The sequence below is a fragment of the Trichechus manatus genome, unplaced genomic scaffold (assembly GCF_000243295.1).
Source record: "Trichechus manatus latirostris isolate Lorelei unplaced genomic scaffold, TriManLat1.0 scaffold00037, whole genome shotgun sequence".
Lineage (NCBI taxonomy): Eukaryota > Metazoa > Chordata > Mammalia > Sirenia > Trichechidae > Trichechus > Trichechus manatus.
In genome coordinates, this window is record NW_004443973.1 from 5164494 (window position 1) to 5176325 (window position 11832).

General features: G+C 40.1%; 1 protein-coding gene across 1 annotated transcript in view; it reads left to right on the plus strand.

Annotated features, from left to right (window-relative positions):
- The first annotated feature begins 59 nt into the window (after positions 1-59).
- Positions 60-11832, plus strand: part of CCDC141 (coiled-coil domain containing 141) — a 199312-nt gene continuing 187539 nt past the window's right edge. The window contains exons 1-2 of the mRNA XM_004375579.2: positions 60-206; positions 2697-2819. Of these exons, the coding sequence (XP_004375636.1) occupies positions 105-206; positions 2697-2819 (225 nt within the window). The 5' untranslated portion in view covers positions 60-104. The remainder of the gene's footprint in view (positions 207-2696; positions 2820-11832) is intronic.

The following is an 11832-nucleotide window of genomic DNA, read 5'->3' on the forward strand; positions in this document are numbered from 1 at the left end:
CCTGAATGAATCCAAGTAACTATGATGGTCGCCTTCTGAAATGACCAGCAGACACACATCTGTATAGAAGCTGCCCAAAGTATAAACTCTGGTTTTAAAGTACCATGTCCAGCCAAGGAAGTCCTGGTGTGGAGCTTTCTACAACAACAGTCAGTTCAGTAGCTGTGCAGGCTGGGGACTCCAAAATCATTATAGCTGTCATAAAGGTAAGTCACAACTTTCTTTTTCTGTGTGGCTGTGGGCTTCTTGTGTGTTGAAAACCCTCAAGAACATTCCACTCAATCAGCAGTACACAGCGTGTAGAGGATACCACAACAAGTACATATTATTGCTTTTTTTAAATCGGCAGCTAAGAGAAACCTCTACTAAGTTTCAGCCAGAGTTTCTCTTTTCCCTTCAGTTAGTCAGATGTGTACGGCAGTTTGGTAAAAATCTCCACCATATACTTTCAATTTGCCTTTTTAAGGGAGGATATTCGTGATGAAAAGGCTCATGATTGCCAGACTGAGGAGCGAAAGGGACCTGTGAAAGGCTTACGATTTTTGGAAGATGGATGCGATGGAGAAGGGAGGTACCGGCAGGTGGGGGCTGGCACTGTTTTGAGCGTGATGGAGAGCTGGCAACACCTAGTAAGAGGCTCTACCATGTACCCTCCGGCATCCCTGTTTTTGATGTGGTGAAGGCTAACGGGGTTACTAAATCCTTGTCGCATTGTTGGAGGAGAAGTAGACCCTGCCCACGGAGGTGCAAAGAGCATGTGTCAGATTTGCTCTTAACAGCAGGAAGTTGAAGGCACTGGGGGGTTTAAGATTACTGCATGTTTTATGTCAAGCCATTTGCCCATTGGAAACCCTGGTGGCCGAGTTGTTAGGTGTTACAGCTGCTAACCAAAAGGTTGGCAGTTCAAATCCACCAGGCACTCCTTGTAAACTCTATGGGGCAGCTCTACTCTGTCCTACAGGGTCGCTATGAGTCGGAATTGATTCGACGGCGATGGGTTTTTTTTTTGTTTTGTTTTAATTTGCCTATTTGCAAAGTTGATTTCACATCTTTATGTTGAAGAAGACATCCATGATTTTATTCCCTATGAAAATGCCCTGTAAAAACTCCTAAAGCATCATGCTGGGGCTTTAGACAATCACCACCTAAAGAATTTAATGTTTAATGAAGGGAATCCCTGAAAACAAGCTGGTATTCCACAGCCAGTGTTTCAGGATCCCACCAGGCTTAACTGAATGGCTTTTCTGGCCTTTTGTTAGAGCATAGACAACAAGGCCTATTTCATTTAACTTAATTGCCGTGAATTTTACGGTAATGCAAAAATCCCTAACAGGAATACTGCACTTGACATTGAGCAAAGTGATTCATTATAGAAGCACAGAATGCAAAGTATTCCTGCGGAGGCCCATCTCCCAGTGCTGTTGGGAGTTGGCCCCCACAAGTAAACGAGACCTCTGCTGACTCCCTTCCCCTCTGACCTTTTCAAAGGCAGTGAGTTAAGATGAAAAGAAACCTGAAGCATAAGTAGCAAGAATTGATATTGTGCATGTGATTTGATGATTCTTTGAGTAACTGCAGAGTTTAGTAGTGAGGAGAAAGAAGTAAACGTAAACAGGATAAGGAATAAAGCTGAGAGAATAAATTACGGGAGAATCAGAGGTGGATTTAAAGTAACAGATAAAAAGCTTTAAAATTACACTGGAAGCTTTTACTTCATCTGAATTCTGTTTCTAAGAATGTTCCCTCCTCCCACCACCACCCCCTTAACCTCACGGCCTCCCCGTATAAAATAACCCCAAAGCTATTCCAAGCCGAAAAGTCCATGTGAAAGGAGTAGAGGTGCTTGTGTCTGATATGTGGGTTTCTTGTTTCCAGACTGTCTCAGAGCACTAATTATATTCTGGAATAGAAACACATTTTTCTCATTTCTCTTTAGTAATTCAGTTATCCACATGCACATGCCTATCAGTAGTTCCTCTTGCTTAACCAGTTGTTGCTTCTTAGACAATCAATTCCTCAGAAAATGCAATGATGAACTATATCTTGGAGCAGTGAAAGGGTCCTGAGTGTGGAAAACAAATTGATTGCATTCAAATGACAGTTGTCATGTGCATCTAATTTTATTTACCTTTTTGTGCATACTTTACTGAATATTCAACAACAAAATTTGGAAAATGTTGTGTTTTGTCTTTGAAATAAGATAAAAATCAATGGCTTCATCTGATGTTTATTTTTTCTGGTTGAACCAGCAAGGCCAAATGTAAAGAGACTCATTAGCCTAAACCGCATTTACTAAAACTTCCCCCTATGGTGTAGTTTGCATCTTGCTTACCTAAGCAGAATGTGGCCATATTTATGGAATTCAGTTTTGTGGGTGAGAGAATATACAATGGTGTGAATTACTCTGTGATTTTGTAATATTCAATAATATGTAATCCACTGTACACGTTCCTTATTTGGAAATTTTTAATTTAAATCCAATATGCGAACAGAGAAGAATTTATTCTAAAAATTAAAAAAAAAGGTAGGGCATAGATTTATAGTAGACCTTTTATGTTGTAATTTAAGAAAGGCCCATCTCTATGGAAAGAATGAAGTGTTTATAGTATAAATAGATTTTTTTTAAAAAAGGAGAAGAGTGAACAGGAAGGAATACGAGGAACTAAAAGTGCATTTTATTTCGTTTTTATTTTTAGTCTGGCAAATGGATACAACTTCAGTTGGCTGAATCACAGCCCAATCTTCTAGAAATTGGTAGCAGTCAAGATGAAACCAGAAAACTTCTTCATGATCATGAACTTCTTTTGGCCAAGCTCAAGGTAAGCTATTAGGTTGTGAAGCAGATACAAAAGTAAAGAGGAATAAAAAGCTACTTGTAGGCTTCCTCTTGATTCCTTCTGGTGTCATTGGCCTCATGGTCATTTTAATATGGTGCCCGATAGATAATTTAAAAATGCTACAGTTATTTAAGAGCAAACACTAGCATCAGAGAGAAGTAACAAGATTTTTTATTAACTTTCCCTAATGTGATAGAAAATATGGAGTAATAATATTTTCATTGTGGAGAAATACATTTTTTTTTACCTGGCTGCCTCAGTTAAAAAAAGAAAAAAATCCATCATTTTTCCATCTCATGCATTATACTGTCAAATCACAACAACAGATCCAAACTTTCTATTGCTAATGACCTCTGCTGGTAAGAATAATTTAGAAGTATTATTGTTCCCTGTTGAACTATTGAAAATATCTGATTTTGTGCTTAGTATTGAGAGTTCTTGAAACCAAAAAATACTTTTAGTATAATCAGACTTATTATTCCATATATTTTGTGGCTATTTTATTAAGATTCTACAATAATATTGGTTTGAGACAGCCAGGTAAAACATCTAATCAGGACCAGCTATATAATTTGTTGTGCAAAATGAAAAGGTGGGACACTTGGTAAAAAAGCAGGAAAAATCTTTTTCTTAACCTGTATTTCGTATTTTGTGGTGGTGCCATGATTAAGTGCTCAGCTGCTAACTGAAAGCTTAGCAGTTTGAACCCACCAGCTCCTCCGCTGGACAAAGATGTAGCAGTCTGCTTCTGTAAAGATTACAGCCTTGGAAACACTATGGGGTAGTTCTACTCTGTCCTACAGGGTCACTAAGAGTGAGAATCAACTTGTCGCACACAACAACATTTAATGTCTACTTCCTTCAGGCACAGGGGTATTTGCCAGGTGAGTGAACATCCTCACAGGCACCTAGAGCCTTGCCCCATGACTCAGTGCATGAGATGGGCTTGACTTCTACCCTCAACCTCTGCCCTCCCTGAGCACACACCCAGGCCCCCACTGGGGTCGAGGGCAGTAGTCACTAGGTGGGAGGGAAGTGGACAAAACAGGAAAGAGACTCACCTCTGGGTGGCAGGAAGGTGGTAGGAGACAAGACTGCATGTGAGCTAGGGCTCCAGTCCCCGCCCCCCTCCGCACTTGCTCGGTTGTTCCATTGGCCTTCACTTCCAAAACAGAAATTCAAAGATACAACTATTAAGAAATTCAAGGCAATGATGGTAGAGCATTAAACCCCAAGCAGGGTTCCCTTCTGAGCACGGAGCCCTGTGATGCAGCAGGCCCTGTGATTAATAACCCTCAGAGGCAAATGAATGTCTTCACTCAGATCGAAGAAGTTTGATAAGGATTCGGAGGACTGCAATGACTAGGATGTTCTGCGTTTTCAGTACTTTAGTATTACTAGCTTCTTGGAACATCTAGATTGGAACTAATATTTGCCTTCTAGATTCAGAGGCAGATCAGATCCCCATCTGTTATATATGGACAGTGCTTTTCTATTGAACAATGGTAAAAGTAATTGGATATCAGACTGAGAAGTTGAAGAAAGAATTAATACTGAAGCAAGTATTTAGAATATGGAACTTCCTCTCTTTTTTAGATAGCTTCTTGCTCAGGGCTCTGGGCTGTCTTTTAAGGTAGAAATCTCTAGTCATCAGTAGGTTCACCATTATGTTGTGAAGGAGAATTGAACCAGGAATCAAAAAATCTAGTTTTCGTTCCAATTATGCTACTTTGTTGTTGTGTGCCTTTGAGTCAATTCTGACTCATAGCGACCAATGACTTTTTGGGTAGCAGCCACGCGCTTAACCCTTGTGCCACCAGGGCTCCTTTAATTATGCCACTAACAAGCATAATTCCACTAACAACTCAGTCCTTCTGCTAAGCAAAAAGCTGTGTAAACTTGTCTTGACCCTCCAATTCAATGAACTGTGGAAACCTAACACTTGCAATTTCCTCCCATTCTCAGGGGGCTTACTTTCTTATAGTCCCCTGTGTCTCGTTTCTTCATATGCACGCACTAGTTTCTGCTAAATTTAAACGGGACTTGAAACCACATCCCTTCCCCAGTTCCCACTAATAATTAGTGCCTATTCAGCCAGCATTTTCAGGTCCATTGATGAATTGTGGGTGGTGGGGAGGCCCATGACAGTCTGGGTATCTCAGAGTATCTCTCTTCTCCCCCATTCCTACTCTTGTCATGGCCTATAACTCCAGGAAGAATCTTTCTTAGGTGGACCAATTTAACTCTCCTCAGTGCCTAGGCTCAAATTTGCATACCTGAATAGATCAAGCTCCTGGAAGGAGCTCAGCTGGAAGAAGGTTTTCCATTAAACAGCATCCGTTATTCTTAGAAGGTACTTGTGATTCTAAATTATAAATGTCTTCTCGTCCTTTTATACCAGTCTTCAGGTTTTGGACTAGCCACGTGATTCCTCTGGACTTTAGGCTTTTCATCTGTAAAATGAGGAGAGGACAGATCAAAGCTTCATAACTACTGTGGATCTTACATTAATGGGCCATAGGCTCACAGGACCACTTTCCCTCCCTGCATGTGGGTCTAGGAACACGTAGTCTCAAATGCCTTTTGGTTTCACATAGGCCTCTAACTATAATCCTCTTAATGTCCATCTCTCATGCCCTCACATACCCCATCCACCACCATCAACCCAGCCACCAGAGCCCCAAGAAATTTTAAGTAGTAACATATAATGAATGGATATAGATATAATGGATCCCAATGCTATTGGTTTAAAAAAAGAAATTATCAAGGAGCCCAAGGTCTGTCTCAAATTTACTAACAAATGACTTTTAAAAATAAAATTGTGAATTTCCTCACGCACATGGGTAGATGACTAATTCAATCAAATATACTAGTTATCATGCCGTTAGGTAGGCACCACCTTAACCTGTGGCATAAAATTGTTGGATCAAAGTTAGATTCAATATGAGCTTTTTGAAGGACAGGCATATTAGCAGTTCAATAAGCCAATAATATTTCATATTTAATGTTCACTCCAGTCCTTTTACTATGCACAGGGAACTGCAATTTGTTCTAATTATAAAGAAAGATGCTCTGTAAGGGGTGCTGGAGGGTGTAGGACTCAGCGCTGAGTCCACTCTCACTTGGGCAAAGCAGTTAGCCTCTCTGGTCTCAGGTTCTTTATTTGAAAAATTATGATAATAACAGTTACCCTCACATTCCTGATTACAAAATTTGGGGGAGAAATGTGATGATGTATGGGAAGTGCATGCTGCTTTTTAAAGAAAAAGGAGCATAATTGTTATACTAATGAACATAATCAGAGTAATTTGGATGTTTAATTGAATAGAAAAGTTATTTTCTGCCTTCCACTGAAAATTATCTTAAACCCTAGTAATTTAGACTAAAGGGAGAAATTCTGGAAACAGAATTTTTACGAGCATTTACAATGTTGATAATGTCTGTCACCTAGAGATCTTATTTTCCCTTTAGCAATGTACTTAACAATTCCAGTGGAGTGTCCAGAGAAAAATTGTTTCCGTATTTTCTGTGCTGAAAGCATAATCATATGGAAAAAGCATTAAGTCCCCAAAGGTACCCAGATTCTCAAATCATAGTCAAATTATTTCTGATGAGAAAGGAGAAATTAGAGAAAGAGAGGGAGAATTAAGCCAGGTAAGGAAGCTCTGCCCGTGGCCACTATCAACATTATATCCTCAGGTGAGGCTTAAAGTGGCTCAAAGAAAAAAGCTAGGTTGCAAATATCTCAGGGGTGTTGCTGAAAACTTTCTTCTCCTCAGCATCTGCCTTTCAACTGTACTACTGTTGTCCAAAGGAATTATGAGTGTAAGAACAAAGAAAACATCCTGGCCACTAGCTCCTGTGTTTGTAGATACATGGTATTAGTTCTCCAGGAAAGAATGAATCCTCAGAGTAGAAAACACTCAAAAATTTTACCTCTGATTTGACTCTCATGTATCTATTGGTTCTCTGATTCTGACTAAATCTCTAACCCAATAAATGCTATTTTGGTCCTATTTCTGTTTACTTATGAAAAACAAAAAAGTTGCTGTCAAGTCGACTCTGACTCATGGTGACCCTGTGGTTTCAGAGTAGAACTATGCTCCATAGTGTTTTCAACAGCTGATTTTTTTATAAGTAGACCACTAGGCCTTTCTTTCAAAGTACCTCTGGGTAAACTGAAACCTCTAACCTTTTGGTTAGCAGTGGAGTGTGTTAACAGCCATTTGTACTTCCCAGAGACTCCTTCTATTTACTTAACAAGAGATAAATGCATTATAGTCAGAATATATTAATAATAAGGCTAAAAACCTTACTAGAACTTGCCTTAAATAAAAGATAGTGACATTTTCTGCAGTTGATCTGAGATATGTACCTAAGAATACAGTCAAATAAAATAAAACTATGTAGTTTGAATTATGTATCTTTACATATTAGAGAAAATTTTTGCAGAATGTGTGTTGTGAACGTGATGGAACTCTTTAAATCAGGATTGGAAGAGAACTAACTTCTTTTATGTTATTTGTGTCTAAGCAGTATTTTAACCTAAATGTTTACCTCATACAAGGGATCCATTTTCTCTTTCCCTGTGCTCCTATAGACCCACAGTTAGGAAATTCTACTTTCTCAGAAGTGTTGAGGAAGAAATTTCTACCCTTCCCTACTCCACACTTTCTTCTCCCTGCAGACGTAAGGAAGAATGTGTTACCTGAGATGTGGGGCTAGAGAAGGAGTTATTCACCATGGAAGAAGACAGACTCAGGGGCTTTCTCCCCCAGACCCTGACTGCCCCACGGGCTGCAGGTTCTCTATGCGCTGCTTCCGCTGACCTGGTAGGGAGTCCCTGCTTGGCAGAGGCAGGCCACAGTACTGCCTAGGACAGTCAGATATGTGTCTGCACCTCAGACCCAACTCTCCCCATAGGCAAGTGCGAAGGCCTAGAGTTTAGGGAGAAAAAATAGAAGCCAAATCAACCCCACCCTGCAGACTAGCTTTTCCAGTAATCAGAGCAGATATTTTGATCTTCATCTGACCCTGGTGTCTGTATCTTAGTGGGTTTAAATCTTGAAGGTATACCCCCGAAAAACCAAACCTGTTGCCATCACGTCAATTCTGACCCGTAGCAATCCCAGAGGACAGAGTAGAACTGCCCCATAGGGTTTCCAGGGAGTGGCTGGTGGATTTGAACTGCTGACCTTTTCATTAGCAGCTGTATCACTTAACCATTGCAACACTAGGGCTCCTTTGAAGGGATGGGGGTATGATTAACTGGCATCACCCAAACTCCAACACTTAATTGACTTGTGGTGCAAAGGGATCTATGTTTTAGTGTTCCATACATGTGAAGTGCCTGTTTCATTTTTTACTGATCATTTTGAAGAAGGTCACTAAAATAAGGTAGGAACAGTGCAGGAGTCCTGGGAGAGTGGGAACTAGTTGACAGTTTAATTTCTCTTTTAGGCTTTTGAAAATGAAGAATGAATAAAAACATAATGACTTCCTATAGCTCTGGAGAATTTTTTTCATTAAAAAGTAAAAGCAATGCTCTGTCAACTATGAAATAGTAAAACTTCCTGGGGATTTCACTGCCTCGCTTGGCGCTTTCCTAGTCTACAAGGGTGTTTCTTTTCCCTGATGTCAGTTCCAGTGGCTAGTGTGAAGCAATGCAGTGATTCAGGGGGCTCAGTTTCAAATAGTGTTCTTTAGGTTTAGCTAGAGTCATGGATGATCTTGCAAAATATTATCTTTATAAGTAGAAGTGATAGAAGTTGGTTTAAGGGAACATGAAGAATCCATGACTTCTTGTCCAGGGAGTTAAGATGTATAATATTGCAAATATCATAAGTTATTTGTTAGCATATATTCAGAATAAGACCATGCCTGATGAACTGTTAATGCAAGTTGATTTGCCAGAGGGGAAGGAATTCCCCAAGAAGAAAATTTTGTGGAAGCGGAGACTGGAGAGAAAGAAATTTGGAGAAGACGCTCTTGTATCTCCTCCCTGTCCTGGCTCAGTAAATAGCCAAGGTTGGATTTATAGGCAGAAGCTGACAGGCTGTGGGAAACATGAGGCACATACCACAGTGCTTTGTGGCCAGGACACCAAGAGACACAGACTCAGGAGAAAAGAGAGGCCTCCTCCAAACTTCTGCAATGAACAGAGCATGGCTTAAGTATAACAAATACTGACAACTCTTTTGACTACGTTGGAAGCACCCAGGACACAGGAAGGTTATGACAGATTCCAGGTGGTATAAATTCTTTGGCACTTCTTCCAGTGAGAAGTGAGGTCTATGTCTCTCCACTTGAAACTAGACAGGCTCTGTGGCTGCTTTGACCAATAGAAACAGCATAAATGATGCTGTGTCCATTTCCAAGCCCAGGCCTCAAGAGACTGGTAGCTTTTACTTCCTGTAAAAGGAACCCAGCCACCTGTGAGGAAGTCAAGCAGCACCTCTGAGAGGCCCATGTGGAGAAGAAGTGAGGCTCTCAGGTACTGCGCTGGCTGAGATCCCAGCCAACAGCCAGCCACCTTGCAGGTCATGTGAGTGAGCCATCTTGGAAATAGATTCTCCAGCCCCAGTCCAGCTGCCCAGCTGATCTCTGTGGAGCAGAGACAAACCTTCACACTGTGTTGCCCAGATTGAGATTCAAGAGCGAAATAAATAATTGTTGTTTTAAGGCACTAAATTTTGGGGCCAGTTGTTACACAGCAATACATATCTGGAACAGTGGGCAATGGCAGTGGTGGCATCCTCAAGAGATTCTGAAGGTAGCACTCATTAATAAAATGGCACAGGCAGAAGAAAATAAGAGTTTTCCTGTGGAGACAGTAGAGAGGTAGAACCAAGATTTTATAAAATGAAAGATGGTGTGATAGTGCTAATTAATAGTTAAAAGAAAATTACAAAATTTGGGAGTAATTAACTTTTTGAGAAATGAATAAAACAGATTCAAAGATATATTTATTATAGTGTTAGTCTGTTTGACTTGCATCATGAAATAGTTTCTCGGTAAGGTTTGTGGTTATAAATCAGTACACAGGGATATGCATAAAATATTATGGGTATATTGTGGAAGGAATGACTAATTTTGTCAGGAAATTCAGGGGAAGCTCAATGGAGAATGTGATATTTGAGCTGTCCTGAGGATGAATATGAGTTTTCCAGATACCATAGACCAATTTAAAGGGCAAACAATGGACTAGGAGAAAAAAATCTGCAATTCATATGACAGTCAAAGGCTTATAATACTTCATATCTATAAGAAAGACAAGCTAATCAAAAATAAGCAAAGAATGGAAAATTTACAGATGAGAGACAAATAGCCAATAAACATGTAAAAAGATGCTTGACATCAACACAGCTTAAGAAATGAAACTTAATAATTTTAAAATACCATTATTTCCTAAATACACCATTAAAAATTAAAAATATTGATAACATCCAATGATGGTGAGAATGTGAGGAAAAGGGCATTCTATGATACTCTTAGTGAGAATTTGGATTGACATGACCACTGTGGAAACTGGAAAGCGTTAAAATGTAAAATGTTCATGTCCTGTGTCCCAGCAACCTCACTTCTAGGAATCTATCCTTGGAAATGAAAGCTCTAGTAAAGATATAGCTATGAAGATGCCTTTGCTATGGCCTTGTTTTTAATAGAATAACCCAACTGGAAACCAAACAATATTCAACAATAGGCGACTAAACTTATAAACTGAAAATGTTTGCTTCTTTCATACTGTGGAATGTTTTGTTGAGCCCCCAGACTTCTCATTTGTGGCATAGATAAACTCTTATGTGTTTAAGCCAATGTTGGTTAGGCCTTACGTTAAACCAAAAAACCAAACCAGTTGCTATCGAGTTGATTCCAACTCATAGCACCTTATAGGACAGAGTAGAACTGCCCCATAGGGTTTCCATGGAGCAGCTGGTGGATTTGAACTGCCAACCTTTTGGTTAGCAGCCAAGCTCTTAACCATTGCACTAGCAGGGCTCTAGGCCTTACCACCAAATATATTCTAATTTGAAATCTGGATCAGGCTGCAAATACAACTAATTATTTTTGAGATCATAGGCCCATAGCCTCCAAGCTACTAATTGTTTATTTTGAAAGTAATCCTTCTTTACAAGAGCCATGGTAGCACAGTGGTTAAGCACCCGGCTGCTAACTGAAAGGTTGGAAATTCGAACCCACCAGCTGCTCTGTAGAAGAAAGATGTGGCAGTCTACTTCCATAAAGATTACAGCCTTGAAAACCCCAGGGAGCAGTTCTGCTCTGTCCTATAGGGTCACTATGAATTGGAATTGATTCGACAGCAATAGGTTTGGTTTTTTGGTTTTGGTTAATCCTTCTTTAAAATACAAATCTACAGCCAAAACCAGTCCCTATTACTAATGACAAAAAGGATTTTTTCTGAGATTTGGACTGACAGGACACAACTCTGACAGTCCAAGAAGTACAAGGGGTGGCAGAGGTAAGGTGGTAGCATGGGACCACTCTCCCACTGCCCCTCCCACCGCCAGTTACTACCAATCTTCAAAGCTGCCAAGTTAAATTAAAGTTAGGATAAAAATATACCTTCCGAATTCTGTCCAGAAGGCAACAGGTCCTTCTCCTCTAGAAAAGGCCTAACTTAAGTATGTATTGTACTTGGAGCCCTGGTGGCACAGTGGTTATGAGCTCAGCTTGTAATCAAAAGGTTGGCAGTTTGAAACCACTAGCTGCTCCTTGGAAACCCTATCTGGAAGTTCTGCTCTGTCCTATAGGGTCACTACGAGTTGGAATCAGTTTGATGGCAATAGGTTTGGTTTTTAGATGTATTGTACTTAACCAAGAAAGAAGGGGGTTCTTTGTGTTTTGGTTTTAAGTCCAGTATGAATCCTTACCGCCACATCTGTCAGTTTGTCGTACTGTAGTGTCTTTCGTGTTGCTGTGATACTGGAAGTTTTGCCACCGGTATTTCAAATACCAGCAAGGTCACCCTTGGTGG